This window comes from Micropterus salmoides, unplaced genomic scaffold, assembly GCF_014851395.1.
Source record: "Micropterus salmoides isolate LMB-PRFRI ecotype aquatic unplaced genomic scaffold, ASM1485139v1 Ms_hic_scaffold_15, whole genome shotgun sequence".
Classification (NCBI taxonomy): domain Eukaryota; kingdom Metazoa; phylum Chordata; class Actinopteri; order Centrarchiformes; family Centrarchidae; genus Micropterus; species Micropterus salmoides.
Genome location: NW_024040596.1, coordinates 7,103,796 through 7,119,231, shown reverse-complemented (window position 1 = coordinate 7,119,231; position 15,436 = coordinate 7,103,796). Strand labels below are relative to the sequence as shown.

The following is a 15,436-nucleotide window of genomic DNA, read 5'->3' as shown; positions in this document are numbered from 1 at the left end:
TGTTAAATTTGGAACAAATCTGACAATGTGGTGTTGAGTTACCACAGTTAGTTTTTGAAGCGTTTAACAAGGTAGCACAGTTATTAATTGTAAAACAGCAAAACATCAAAATTCACTGCATCACCACGGCCCCGCAGTGGATGCTTCATTGAAATTCTGTAGGGGGCACTATCAAGCCATTTTGCCACCCCCATGCGCAAGACCCACATCAGACGTATATTTTCACCACTTCCGATGGTGTGTCTGAAGTTTCACAACTTCCTGAGCACCCCAGTTTAAAAAAAAAGTTTAAAAATAAAAACATAGATTTCAATAGGGACTTCGCAGCAGTTGCTGTTGGGCCCTAACTATAATGTGATATTCAGGATATGTTTTTTTTGTACTTGCATAGATTAGGTGCAGTGCAGGAAGTGTGTTCAACACTGCTGAGAGAGATTTTGTTTTGTGGGTCAGTGTGAGTCAGAACTATTTGAATAGTCAGTAAATGCATGTACATACACACATACAAATGTGTTTGCATGCAAGTGCGCGCACACACACACACACACGTGACTGTTTGTATATCTGCACACTGACACACATAAAAACACACAGTGACACACAGATTGCACTGAATAAATGCCCTCCTTCAGGTGGAAGGTAACCGTGGAGACTAATCCAGGTAAGGATGATGTGAGCAGGACATCTGCTCGTACCGCCTCCACTTGTCCCCTCTGATCTCTGAGCGGACAAACAAGCAGCTGGATTTACCTACAGGAAAAAACTGAGAGAAATACATTGTAGAGGAGAATATTTCCTGTGCTAGTGTCCATGAATTATCACTTTTGAGGTAGACAGACACATAGACAGACAATCAGTATTGAATTGTGATGACAGGCGCACACACACTGCAGTTGGCAGTCACGTGTACAAACAGACACGAACGTACACAAGGGGACAGTTTTTGCTTGAGAGAGTTAAACAGGCAAATGCAAGAATTGTTGCTATTTATCTTTGTTAGTTTCTATTGATGCCCTTTTTCTAAAATGAAAACAGCATGTTACCGTGGTTATTATTGAAATAAGTAGGACACAGAATTAGGTATCAATTCCTAGATCCTGACTTGTAAAACAAACCTCACAGCTTATTGAGCATTTTTTTCTGAGGTAAGGAGTAGCCAGGCCTTGGGCATTTGCATGACTCTTCATTATCAGTAACTGTCATACGAAACAGCGCACATCCTACAGGCAGCACTCTCACACACACACACACACACACACACACACACACACACACACACACACAGCCTCTGGGAAGCACTCGCTCCACCATTTACAGATGGTAGCTAACAGTTTGGCAGGCACCACAAATGTAATCATGTTGCTGTACAGATACAAACAGTGGTCTTAATGGTATTGATACAGAGTGCATAGGGTCACAGCCGGGGCACCAGGAGTCTTGAACTAAGAGAAGACAAGCTGTGGGTGTTTCTGCTGATCAAGTGAGGTTCAGTCAATTTTATTTATATAGTCCAAAATCCCAATTTTATATTAGAGGGTTGTACCCTTTATTTGCGTAGAAAAACCTTTTAATGGGGAAAAAGTAAGCTATCTCAGGAGGAGCAACAGAGGAGGGATCCCGCTTTCACAGCAGACATGCATGCAACAGATGTAGCAGGACAGTAGTAGAATCATAAAATGGTGTAACAGAATGACAATATGAAGAAAATAGTACTTAACATAAAGAGCTGTAGTGCTCTGGAGCATAATAAGTGCATTTGTGATTGAATGTGATGTGATGTGTCTCAGTAGTAATACTTTATTATGTTGTTATGTATATTATGTTAAGACTATTTGTGTATCTCTGTTCACATATAGCTGAACAATAAATCATGTTTGCAAAGATGAGTTAGTTACCATGGTATCGTATGATATACTCCATCCATCCATCCATCGTCAACCACTTATCCTGCGTACAGGGTCGCGAGGTCGTATGATATACTATTAAATGTATTTATATAAATGTATTTATATTAGTATACTTATTTAACTGTTGTCAGTTCGTATAGTGTTTTCATGAATAGCAATGTGATTTTGTTCTGCTGTGCACTTGTCTGTGTAAAGTCTGAAAGACAATAAAGTTATCTTGGTCTGGGCCAACATGTACTAAAGGGGTCTTACCTCTTTTCACTTGTGTGAAACTTCTTCAGTTGTCTCATGTTGCTTTGAAAACTGTTGATGTGAGGCCTCTTTGAAAGATGACAAATATTACTACATAGCATTCAATGTCAACATTTCCCACCTGTTCCACAGTGTTTCAAATGGAGATTTCAACTTCCACTGAATAAATCACCAATGGATTCAAGGGATGATGATGTTTGATTGATACATTCATGATAACTAGTGGATTCTTAAAGAAGTTTGCTGCACTAAAGCCATAATTGCCTCAAACTAAGACTCTACCTTGAATCCTAAACAAATGATATGCATACTAACATGGCTCCTGGAGCTGGTAGGAAGGGTGTAGCAGCAGGACCAGTTGGGACAGTCAGTTTAGGTCGGGACAAGGTAACCAGGATACTGAGGAGTGTGAGCTTTCCCTTCATCTGGCTTTAAACAAATATTTACTAGAGCTTTAAGCACAGGCAAATAGGCTCTCAAGTAAAGACTGACATGTAGGACAGGCTTTCCCATACAGTGATGATGCCTACATTAGATGTTTCTCTGAGATAATAAAAAGTGATGGGGGTTAACCAGGGAGACAAAAGCTATGTTAATGAGACAATGTGCAGAAAGGCACAAAGGTATTAAAGCTAATGTACATCAAACTTCAGCTTGAGCTTTTAGTGATTTCACTGTGGGGAGGCAGACATGCTGTACTGTGAGAGAGCATATTCAGGATAAGTTTCTATCAGTCACAGAGAGATCTGTAGCCAGATCTACATGCCACAAAGGCTTCATTCAAAATTACTTTTAATATTTATGACATAATGTGTTTGACTTTCAGAATTTGATAAATGTTGGTCAGGGATTACATATTTGGTGCATTCTGTGTTTTGGCACTGTATTTTACTCTAGATGTCATTTTTCTACAAGATGAAAAAGGTGCAGCTTGAGCTCAGTTCTTTGAATTAATTTGTCAGTTTGAACTGGAAATGTAAAAGGGTGGTTAACTCCTTAATAAGGTGGAAAGGTTGCAACGCTGGCTTCATCAACTGATTCTCTCACAGAGAGACAGTACACACTAAAGCAGTGGAAGGGAGATATACTCTTAAACATAAGGAACTAAAACTAGAATGAATGGTGAAAGTGTGATTGCTGAATGCTGCATCATTTCATCCAAATGACAGATGGCCCATATCAGATGTTTGGGGTGTGTGTGTGTGTGTGTGTGTGGTTAATGTTTAGTTAATGATTAACATAACCTCCCATTAAGTCCACCTCTCTGCTCCCTGGTGCTTGCCTGCAGCCTCAGTTCATGACGTAGGAGATGGACGGTAATGAATAGGCCCCCAGTGGAAAATACATGCAGTCATCATGAATGTGCCAACAGGAAAATGATTATCAAAAAAGCACCACAGGGAGAGATGGAGATTATCGTCCCCGTCGTTGTAAATGTCAACCTTTTCAGGACACACGATATGTTGTCGTCCAGGGGCAATTCAAACAGGCACAAAAAGACGGACAACCACTTACTAAAAAATAATGAGTGGATGACCATCACTTGGACACACTCCCAATGTCAGTTACAGGTTTATTAGTAGTGACACTGAGCTCACTTGTATTCTTACTGGCCTGATCAGACAGGTGTCATTTAACATGATAATACTGACTGATGTACTGGGATACATAAGCTGGAGGTTTTTCTCTATGAATTTCATGCCTTCATAACCTGAATCTCTGATTCAGTCAACCAAATTCACCTGGTGAAAGCCTTCCTTTGCTTTTCTTTGTTCGACCCAGACACCGATTCACAAAATGTAAGAAAGAATCTTTAATTGAGTCAATGGAGTAAAGAAATTACTTTTCATGAATGTTTTTTTCTCAGTTAAACTTTGGATAAATGTTTGTAACTACAGTAGTCAGGCAATATGTTGTCAAAGGCTGACACGGCTTTCTTTAGAGCACTGCCTGTTGCCAGCTGTATGCAAATAAGGCAGTGAAATAGTCTTTCCACCTGGTGCTTCAGTTACTGAAACCATGTTGTTATCAAGTTGTCCTATAGATAAAGGAATGGTTCTGTACAATGCAGTGTCTTTTACATTTTTGTAGGCTTTGTTTAACATTCATTACAGTAATTTAGCTCACTTGTGCTGCAGTGCCCATGAACCCCTTTAAAACAAATTTCTTTTAAAACAACCCAACCAAAGTCAACATCCCACTATTTGTCTGAGCTGAGGCTTGACAGTGTTAACAACAGTGATGCTCCCGTAGAGAAAAACAAACTTTGTGTCTTTTCCAGTTGCCAACCCGTACCTGCATAACGCGAGCCGAACGAACAAAACTTCATCTTCAGGTATTGTACGTGAGGCTCAACGTGAAGCAAATACAGACATGAAAAAGTCACAAAAACGATTGTATGGTGATCCAGAGAGAGTGAGGGAGAAGGGTACTGAGCACGTAACAGCTGGCTTCTCTGCTGTCAGGTAACCTTTGGAGGGAGATTTGGAAAAGTTAGAACACCAAGCAAATGTACACATTTGTAAGAATGGATACTCTGAAGGAAATAAAAAAATAATAAAATAAAAAAAAATGAATGAAAAGCGTGACAGCCTACCTTTAGAAGAAGCCAAGCAATCGAGGTCAAGATGCGCAAGCTTGGTCAGGTTTGGCTCACCTTTTACACGCACTGAATGTGTGCTGTTTGTGACAGGTATACACCTTTTATACCTCTACATGCTCTCTCTCTCTCTCTCTCTCTCTCTCCACCCCTCATGGATGAAAGACAGAGAGGATCCTCAGGGTGCGCACAGACACCTGTCGCATGGTGCGTTACTCTGATCCAATATTGACATAAAGGGGGAGGGGTCCATGTGTGTGTGTGCGTTTGGGCCACATGCACGCACACACACACACACACACAAAATGAATTATTCTTACCAACCCTTTTCCTCCATTCAAAGCACCCTCCCCCACTCCTTCTCCTGTGTGCCAGGCAACGTGCCTGACCTTTGTGCCTGCGTGGATCAGTAAAAAGGCGCATTGTAACGTAGCTACCTGTCGACTCAATTTTTCCTATTCAGCTCCTGCTTGGGCATCATTTCCATATCATATGCCTTGCAAATGACTTTCTGCTGCTGGGTGGCTCACCTTGCCAAAAAGATTTTGGGAAAGGCTCGCTGTGGAATCCTCCAGGTGTTGTGACAGGAAACTGCTCGGGGTTCAAACTAGAACTGCCAAAAAAGGAAACTCCACCCTGAGACGTGAGGAAACACTGATGCAGCCTTTATGAACGGACACATATTTTCCAAAACAGGAAATAAGGGGATCATGATATGAATTTTATGACTTTGGGTGGCAGTTTGTAGAGTTGGTCCAATAACATTAGTGCTTGTCTCTCTGTTCTTTAGCTGTAAAAGAAAATTATTGTTGTTTGAATGGCATCTGATTGAATTTGGACATTCTTTAGTTATTAGTTCATCCAGTAAATGCACACATTTATATATACAAAAACTATGTGTAATTTGTTATGAAACAAGAGGAATTCTAATAAACCAACTGAAAGAAGCTCTTCAGTAAGCTACAACCTGAACAACAATAGTGGGCCAATCAGAAATTGTGTTACTGCTCTGTGGGTTGGACCAAATTTGGCTGCAAACTTACTGCATGTCCTTAAATTAAAAGCATGGCACTCGTCCAATTTGACACATAAGACTCTTTTCTAGTCAAGGTTATCAGGTTGTGGAAACAAGTATCTTATGGCTCTGGAGAAGCTTCATCAAGTCTGAAAAAATAACTCTGATGATGTCATCAGGGTTTCATAGGCTTGAATGTGACAGAAAATCTGGGGGCATGGAGTGTGAAAGATGAGAGCATTTAACCAAGGAGGCCAGAGTTGGACCAGTAAAGCAGACTAAAGCCTGCATGGAGAAAAATGACATGAGAGATGTAACCGTATTTCTTAGATTATAAACTCTCTGTGAATCTAAAAAAAACTATTCGCCCATCAGTGTTGCTGCGCTGGTGTTTGACAGCTGAGCCTTGTAGGTGGGCTGAATAAAGAGTCACAATCCGAGTCAGACAAACACACTGAGCCAAGAGACTTTTTGTTGGCGCAGCATAGCGCAGCTATACAGGTACCAGAATTACAGGGTTTCTGCTGTTGCTTTGTCATTAAACCACGCTAATGCTGCGCGATCGTGTGTAGTAGACACTGGTGCCAACAGGAAGTAGCCCCGTAGTAGTATTTCATAGGACCAAAACTGGCTTCACTGCTCTCTATTCTAACCCGCAGGGTGGCTTTGTCCAGTAACATACTGTCTATAGAATCAACAGGCAGGAGAGGTCTAATAACAGATGCAACTCAGTTGCATTATGGGAATTGTATGAACCAAGCTCGACTAATACCACAGACTAAAAGTCAGTATATCTCAGTACCTCAATTTTGACCAGTGTTTTTTTTTAATTGTAAAAAAATCAAGTTAAAATATAGAAGTTTTGATAATTCACAGCTCACTAGACTTTTATCTGAGATCAACTCAGTATCATTGTTTATGGAGCTTTATATGTTGTCATGTAAGGCAGTAAACAGGACTTTTAACTTACACTTTGGATAAAATCAAATAAAGGAAAACTACAAACTAAAAGTAGTATAAAACAAGGGGGAAATAGTTGCAATTATCATAACAACAGTGTCTTTAATGGTACCTTGATTGATGTTTTTCTTTCCAATATGATTACATTCTCATATCCAAATACAGTATACACACCTTCCTAAGTGGCATAGCAGTGGAGATAACCCTGTGTAGATCTTACAGTATGTTCCAAAGGAACTGATAAAAGATGCAATATTAAAATATATACTGTATCTGTAGACTAACACTTGATTATCAGCATTTAAGTATGTCCAGTTTGAGTATGCAAAACAATTTACAAAAGGAATGACAACATATCTAATGGTATCTCATTTCTTCCACCACAATGACATGGAAGTTTAAGACACAAACGCTGTTACGCAGACAGACATAACAGTATACTAATATTAAGGACATATACAGAATGTACAGTAGGGAAGCAATGTTCAGCATTAAACTTGAAGGACTTGCAAGTTTTTCCAACATGATTTATTTAAATGTTTATTGTCACACTTCAAAAAGAAAGCATTGCATTTATTTGAGTCTTAAAAGTCTTACAGAACAAGGCCTCTGTAAGACAAGGAACGCCACATTCAGCCATTAAATCAAGGAGAATACCATGGAGCCGTTTCACTGCATGACTAGTAGTAATAGCACAACTGCCATGGATCCAGGACTCCAAGATTACAAAATTCAACTTCTGTCTAAAATTAAAGGGAGGAGTCTTAATCTGAAGGCAATTCGCTCATCTAAACAAAACTCTGTCACAAACAGTGATGATGTCACATTATAAATTAATTCATATCTTGGTAGAAAAATGAATGCCTCACCTCAGTATTTGTCATTTTACATTAAGCAATATGGACGGCAGACACTGGACTTAAGACAGTTTTAACGACTGCCATCAGCATTCCCTCATCTTGTCATTTTGAATGATCTGGGGGGCTACACACTGATCATCCAAACTAATGAACAACTGCAGCTGTTGAAAAATAAGTATCAAACACAATTTTGTAAATGTAAAGAGCAAACATTTCAAAAGACAAGTCAGGATCACAGTCAAGATTTAATTTGAAACCTATCGTACATTACTGAACTACGGCTGACCAAGCTGTTCCATTTGCTACGAAATGAACTTGTGTAAATTTAAAATCAACTTAATATTGATGTGAAGGTGGTTTAACAATGAATTACTCTGTGACTAGCAGAGATTTGTTAGGTGGTGTCAGGTGCTGTTCTTTGAAGGAGTTTTGAGGAGAGAGATACAAAAATATCTGGAATTTCAATCTAAATAATATACAACAATTAAAAAGAATTAGCCATACCCATAATTTGTGCTACAAATCTTGGTCTAGTATTTCAGAAATGATATGAAAGCATACACAGGAATGGGGGTTTGTGCCAAAGCAGTAGTTTTTGTCAAGGGGATGACACCTTGTATTCCTGCTTTCACAAAGATATCCTCAGGGGACTTCTGAGAGTTTAGCAGCCACATCATTTAGAAAACTAGCTATTATGATTAATACACGATTTATCTCCAACTCTGCATAGTTTGACCTGGACAGGAGGAATTTACCCAATCTAAAAAGGAATACAGAAACCTTTTCTTAAATTTGTTCAGAAGTACCTTAGCAGATAAACTTCAGGTCAGGTTCTGCAGCATGTTAAAAAGAAGGGAATCAAAAGAACACATTTAAAGCAGCTTTTTCATAGGACAGAATCAAGAGAACACAATTCCACACATTCAACAGTAAAGTGTCCAATTCCTCACATCTGCCGGGTACCCCTCGCAAATGTTAATAAACTGTTGTGTAGGAACAGGTGTGCATTTCGATGTGGCGGTTTCGTGTGCAGATGAGCACATCTACATATGTTTCTAGGTATACAACTATGTGCACACTTGCGTTCTTTGAAAATGTACAAAAAACAAAACAAAAAGTATGCCCAGATCATCTGCAAAGGTCTGTTTTAGATATGTAGCATAAATTTGAAAATAAGACGCAATGATGGAGTTGATGCTCCACTGCTCCTATTGGCTGCTCTCGCCCAGTCTCTTTGTGTAAGCCTCCCAGCCTGACTTTCGGTATGACTCAGCAGCTTTCAGCCTATCAGGGGCCTCCAGTATACCCCGACCGACAATGATGACATCAGAGCCTTTGTTGTGGAGGATTTCCTCTGGAGTGGTGTACTGCTGGCCCAAAACATCACCTGCGAGAGAGGGAGAGAGAGGGGTGGGAGGAATAGGTGAGCATGGGAGACAAAGAAATGGGCAGGTTGTTGTGGAGTATTCCAAGCAATCATTTATTGTACTATAGCTCCCCCCTGTGTTACAGAGGAGTCACAACATCAGAAAAGCAAACTGACCCCCTTGACAGCCTTGTACGCAAGTTAACTAGTGCCACTGTCCTAATTTTGGGGTACTGTGTATAAAAAGGGCTTATTATACTACACTGTTCACCCAATATAAACACATCAAACATCCTTAAAACTCAATGTGGTGAGGTATAGTGCAAAACAATATAAAAATATGTCATTGTCCAAAAGCCTATGTACGACACTGTATGATGTACTGTATGTGCCTCTCCTAGTTGGAGACACATTAGGTACACCAGTATGCTGGCAGCCTTCTCCATTCCTGTCTTGATAGGTAACAGAAAAAGCATGGTGAATGTGTTAACAGGAAGCACTCAAAATATCCTGCTAATTTAGTATTAATTCCTGGTCAGCGACAGTCTGTTGAAAAAAAGTGGGCCAGATAATGTTTTTAAAACACTAAATTTAGCTTTATTAAATATTAGGTCTTTGGCAGGAAAAACATTTTTTAATCAATGATTTTATAAACCCCTCCCAGCTTAAGCTAGAGTGCATAAGAGAGGAGGTGGAGTTGCCATTTTGTTTAATGATCCCTGATTGCTTCTTTTGAATATGTGGCTCTTCAGCTGAATCCCTCTTCTCAAGCTATTTTTCTAAATATCTACAGGCCCCCTAAATACTGTGCAAACTTTTTTGATGACTTTGGTGAACTGCTGTCTATAATCTGTATTGACTTTGACTGTGTGGTTATTGTTGGTGATTTTAACATCCACGTTGACAATCCCCCAGGACAGAGGGACTAAAGAACAGTTTTGTGTTCTTGATAATGATGGACTGACTCAGCATGTGATGGAGCCCACACACAATAAGGGGCACACTTTGGACTTAGTCATGTTGCTATCTCTGATCGTTCCTGTGTTTTCTTTGAGTGTGCTATCTCTGTGCACACGAATGATCAAACAGAGGTAATCACAAAATGACATATCACGGAAAACACTAGAGAAAAATGTATTGAGGCTTTCTCTTCAACACCCTCCCTCTCATAGGTCCCAGTCACTGGTAGATAATTTCAATTCTAAAATAACAAATGTTATTCATGCCATTGCACCAGCCAAGGTGAAGGTGGTCTCTGGTAGGAGAAGATCTCCATGGAGAAATGCCACGCTGGTAAGAACTCAAAAAGAAGATTTAATGTTTTTTCAATTTACATTTCCCTGTTGCTTTTATGTTTTATGTAAAGCACTTTGAATTACCTTGTTGTTGAAATGTGCTATACAAATAAAATTGCCTTGCCAGAAAATATATTATAACACACAATTCTTCTAATATTAACCCATAAAAGTTAGAGTGTGTACTTTTCCTGATTTAAAAAGATTCCTTTTAATTACGAGTCTCTCCAGGATTTTATTTACTATTAACAGAGATTCAACAAACCAATCCCCATAAATTCAGCACAACTTTCAATTTTGTCCAGTCACCGCAACTTTTCAGCTAAACGTTGTCATAAGTCAGCTTGTCATTTCCTCGTTTCCAAGACACAGCAGACATACAAAAATAACAGCATCCAAGTCTTCTTTACAAAAACGGTGTTAAACTGTTTTGCAAAACACAAAATATTGTGGTCGAACATAAAAGGAAATCATCTACTGACAAACACATGGACGACGTCAGATGAGTCTAATCACGGTGATCACATCCTGTTCAATTGCAAGAGTGTGTGTGCGCATGCAATTTAGGAACATAGTTTATGAATAAAAAAAGTCTAGTGTTTAAACTAAAATTTAATATTCAATTGTAATTCTTAAGTTTAAAAAATGAGATCTAATTTTTGCAGTTTCACTTATTCCTACAATTTAAAATCACAAAAAAACAAACCAACCAAATGCAAAGAAATGACAAGCCTAATCAAAATGCAGTTAAAATTTACCTCCAGCCTGCATCTGCACCCCAGGGGTCATGTGGATGAACTCTGGCCTCTTGGAGATCTTAGATCCACAGATAAACCCAATCACAAAGTCTGCCTGCTCCTCTGCCATCTTCAGCTGTAAAGACAGATAACAGAGATAAATAAGTGTAAACTGGTAACACTAAATTATGTCATATCTATTTGAATAAACTTAGGGAATGCAGACACATGCTCACCACAGCCCTTGTGTATTCGCCAGTAGCCAGCGACCCCTGGGAGCTCATCTGTGCTATGAGCAAACAGCCCCGGCCCAGAGGCTTTCCTACAGAACTCAGACCCTTCACAACTCCGGGCCCCGGCACCGCATGGGCATTCACTATGTGTGACCAAGATGAGATCTGGTACAAACCACCTGAGAAATGGATACATGAGTACACTGTTAAGCTACATAAAATATTAACAGTTTGGTTTTTGTAAGTCATTTTGAAGACAGGTTTATTTCACACATTAGCCATGTCCAAATTTCTAATTAACAAACAAACACATAAACAAGTAAAATCTTCTCACCTTCATACTGATGTTTAACTGTGTTCCCAATGTCAGCAAACTTACGATCTTCAAAGATGAGGAAGTTGTGTTTCTCAGCCAAAGCCTGCAGTTTCTGGCTGAAGGCCCCCGTGTAGTCCTGTTAGGGCACATAATATATATATTTTTTTATGTCCTGACGATATTTCTCTTGTTGAACACTGACTGGTTTCACTCTAACCTTTAGGATGTCTACATGGGTCTTCAGCACGCAAATGCTGGGACCTAGAGTGTCTGCTAGCTGAAGGAGCTCCGCACTGCTCGTCACATCAGCGGACACGCAGAGGTTAGAGTGCTTCTCCTCCATGATCGTCAGCAGCTTTGATGCTAGAGGGTGAATGTCTGCAGACGAGAGGAGGGAGAGACTGGATGAAGAGCTTCATTTCAAAATGCAATATTTCACTATTTAAAATGACACTATTTTGAAGGCCATGTATAAAAACACTTTCTAAATATAATAACCAGACCAAGAGTGAAAAGTATTTGTTTGGTAAAATCAATACTAAAATTTTAAAGTTGATGAGATGATGTAACCTTGCAAATAAAATGCTGGCAGACTACATACTTGGTAGCTTGGCTCTGTCTGCATAGCTGAGCTCCATGCTCTGCTCCACACATAGCTTCTTGGTGGCAGGAACATGATTGCCATTCTCCTCCTTGGGGCTGAAAGAGGCACGTTCAAGTTGCAAATGTTACTTTGCGATGGTTGCATGTAAAGTATGCGGAACAAAATGCTAACTACACTGAGCATCTAAAGCTGACTTCAGATGCTGAAGTATTATCTCTTATCTCACCACATGTAGTAGTAGTGTGCAGCAGAGGCAAAGCACAAGGACAGCATTAACTTTAGCATCAACTGTATGCCTATTCACAAACGTGGTAGCCCCCTCTGACTGCTGACATTTCATCATGCATTACTTTCCAGCGCTCAGTGGTAACTTCGAGCCATGGCAAAAACAAAGGCAGAGCGGTTTTGCAGCTGAGCGTGTGTGGGCAGGATGGGAAAAATGTACCTGAAAGTGTTATTGTCCTGGATGAACTTGCGGACTCTCTGGGCGGTTTCAGCGTTGATGCGTTCGGCTGTCAGCAGCACACTGAGCAGCTTGGCCATGGAAATGATGGGATGGAGCTTGATTCCCTCAGAAGCCAACATCTCTACACCGCCTTGCTCTCTGTCCATTAGTACTATGGCATCGGTCACCTTTTAAAAAAAAATTAAATTAAATAAAAGATTTCAAAATACATTTACACCCACTGGGGCTGTTGTTTTGAAAAGATTTTAAAGGTAACATTACTTGATGGGCTTCTGTAACCTTTACAGTGATCAAACTATAAAGCATCCATGTTATATTATTGTCCCTACTGTAGTTTTTTGATACTACACCTTCAGTCCCTCTTTGTAGAGCACTTCAGCAGTCTCCAGGATGCTGCTGCCAGTGGTCACCGTGTCCTCAATGATCAGACATGTATCCCCCTCACGAAACGTGCCCTCCACCAGACGCTTGGTTCCTAGCAGGGTTATGTAATGAGCCTTATCAGTCCTTATTCTGGATAAACTGACTGCCACTTTTACTCAGATTTACAGGCCTTGGCGAAGTCATCTTCCAGTGGTGTAAACATCTCAGACACAGCTGTTTCACAAGTATGCTACAATCACATAACTATAGCCAGACCGCCTTAGGGGAGAGTGAGAGACTCCACTTTAAAGACTAACATGATTTTCTACAATTATCTTGTCAGCTCTGTAAGGCCCTAGGAATGGCTTAGGTTACAAACATATGTTTGTTCTGCACTGTGTCAAACTTTGTCAAATGCTGTTTTCTCAAGCGTGGGACACCACAGTTGAGACTTTCTAAAAATGGTTAATCAGTTCTCAATCACAGAGGTCATGAAAGTGCTCCTGCGCTATCTTTCAAAATGTTTACTTTCAATAACGTTGGCCCTTCGCTATCAGGTGTTACAGTATGTGTTTGTCTTTGACCTGCTTTAAAAATCACTGATAGAGGTGCCGCCATAAGTAAACATTTCAACCCATAGAGAGCAGTCCAGCACCTCCATATGGTATCATGTAACATGGATGTTTTCATATTTAATAGATTATTTTTTGCTTTTTATACGAGCTTAGGTTTTCAAATAGCCTTTCAGCCATTTACCATAGTCCTTGGACTCCTTCCGCCTGATGAGCATGGGCAGTTCATTCTGAGAACAGATGATTGTGGCCAAAGGCAGGGCTGTGTATGGAACTCCACACACCGAGTCAAACTGTAGCCCCTCTTCTTGCACTCGCTGATAGATGAGACCTGACACCTACAAACAAAAACAAGAAAAATATAAATAAATTTAAAAAAAATACGGGTTGCAAGTGGTAAGTCTATGGGGGTAAATTGATCAATATCATTACAAGAGAACAGACTGAGTCACAAATACATATTACAATTTGTAAACACTAAACAATCTACGAATAGATTCAAATTCTGCAAACTCTTGATCCACAAATAGGTTCAAACTACAAACCCATCATGATTCACAAATAGAAATCAGCGACTTGTCCTCTAAAAAACAGAATTTGAATGAATGCAAGATGGTTTCCTGCCCATGAGTGTCATATTCTATTTGTAGACCGTTTCGACACTACTGTTTCACAATAAATAAATAAAAATTCTACAAATCACTCATCGCAATTTGCAAACAGTCTAACTTGTATTTTCAAACCACTGTTTCAACACATGCGTACAAATTATGTCCAAAGCTCAGCATTCAAGTGTCATATCTTTGTTTGCAGATCAAACAGTATTTGCAGAACCCTTTGCATTTGTCTACAAATCATTTTGACGCTGCTTTACCGCTGCGAGCGTGACAACAATCCACACATGTAGTCAGTCACTCAGGGGTATTGCTTCTATATGATATCCTTGTAGATTGTAATATGTATTTGTGACTCAGTCTGTGCATTTACAATGATACTGAGATTGACTTACGCCCATAGGAGGTCCTCAACATCAATGCACATGCCAGTCGTTGTTACATCATGCAGCTTAGAAGGTTTAACACTAAATTAAGTAAGTAGTGGGAAGTCATTCTGCTGACCCTACAACTTTTAGACAATTGTTTTTCGATTTTTTATGAAACTTTTTAATTGCTACTAAACTTCATATAGTCAAATTATGGCATCTTAGTATCAACACTTCTTTATTAAAATGATAGTGTCCACACTGTGACAATTTGATTGGTGTTTCTTATTTATTGACATAAACAGACAGGTCAACCAAAACGATCAATCTCGCATGGATCACCAACGTTAGCTGCAAAACTCTTTTGGTAGTTGGTGTATTTGTAAAAACTCATGAAAGTGTCGGGATTCACTGAAACATGTCAATCCATTACTGTCACTATAACTGTTGGACTTTCAGATCGCTGATAAAACACCCACGTGCGCGCCAATACCTCATTAAACTGACATTTTAGGGTGATTATAACAGCATTTTGTCTTTGGATAACGAGGCAGCGGGATGGTTTTTTTTGTTTTTGTTTTGTTTTTTTACACAGCAGCTCCTTTATAAAATATCATATAAAGTTCATCACACTGTGCGGCGGGGGAAAACAGCACGTGTTTAATTTACCTGGTTCATGAGTACTGGGTAAGACACGAGAACTCTCAGGTCGATGTAAATGGGTGTCAGCATGCCGCTCTTCAGCTTGTACTCTCCGAACTTCACCGCGTTCACATCGTGGAGCTTCAAGATTAAACTGTCGATGCAAACGTTTGCCATTTTCTCATGTATCCAGGAGGTTTAACAGGACGTCTCTCAACACGTCTCTTCCTCTGCGTCAGCCACGAAAACACGTCCTTCTTCTTCTTC

The 15,436-nt window shown here is 39.7% G+C and overlaps 1 protein-coding gene across 1 annotated transcript; it reads right to left on the bottom strand.

Annotated features, from left to right (window-relative positions):
* Nucleotides 1–7,242: 7,242 nt before the first annotated feature.
* umps (uridine monophosphate synthetase) lies at nucleotides 7,243–15,436 on the bottom strand. The gene is made up of 10 exons (XM_038720155.1): nucleotides 15,197–15,436; nucleotides 13,730–13,883; nucleotides 12,961–13,085; nucleotides 12,590–12,777; nucleotides 12,142–12,239; nucleotides 11,758–11,918; nucleotides 11,559–11,676; nucleotides 11,228–11,403; nucleotides 11,013–11,127; nucleotides 7,243–8,980 (listed from the first exon to the last, which is right to left on the bottom strand). The coding sequence occupies exons 1-10, from the start codon at nucleotides 15,344–15,346 to the stop codon at nucleotides 8,802–8,804; spliced, it is 1,464 nt and encodes a 487-aa protein (XP_038576083.1). The 5' UTR covers nucleotides 15,347–15,436; the 3' UTR covers nucleotides 7,243–8,801.

Excerpts from the sequence above, each read along its gene's own strand:
- umps (XM_038720155.1), bottom strand. The coding sequence starts at position 15,346 with ATGGCAAACGTTTGCATCGACAGTTTAATCTTGAAGCTCCACGATGTG. Across the intron at positions 13,086-13,729 it reads GAAGGAGTCCAAGGACTATG|GAACCAAGCGTCTGGTGGAG; the intron begins GTAAATGGCTGA and ends TAACCCTGCTAG. Across the intron at positions 12,778-12,960 it reads TCTACAAAGAGGGACTGAAG|GTGACCGATGCCATAGTACT; the intron begins GTGTAGTATCAA and ends TTTTTTTAAAAG.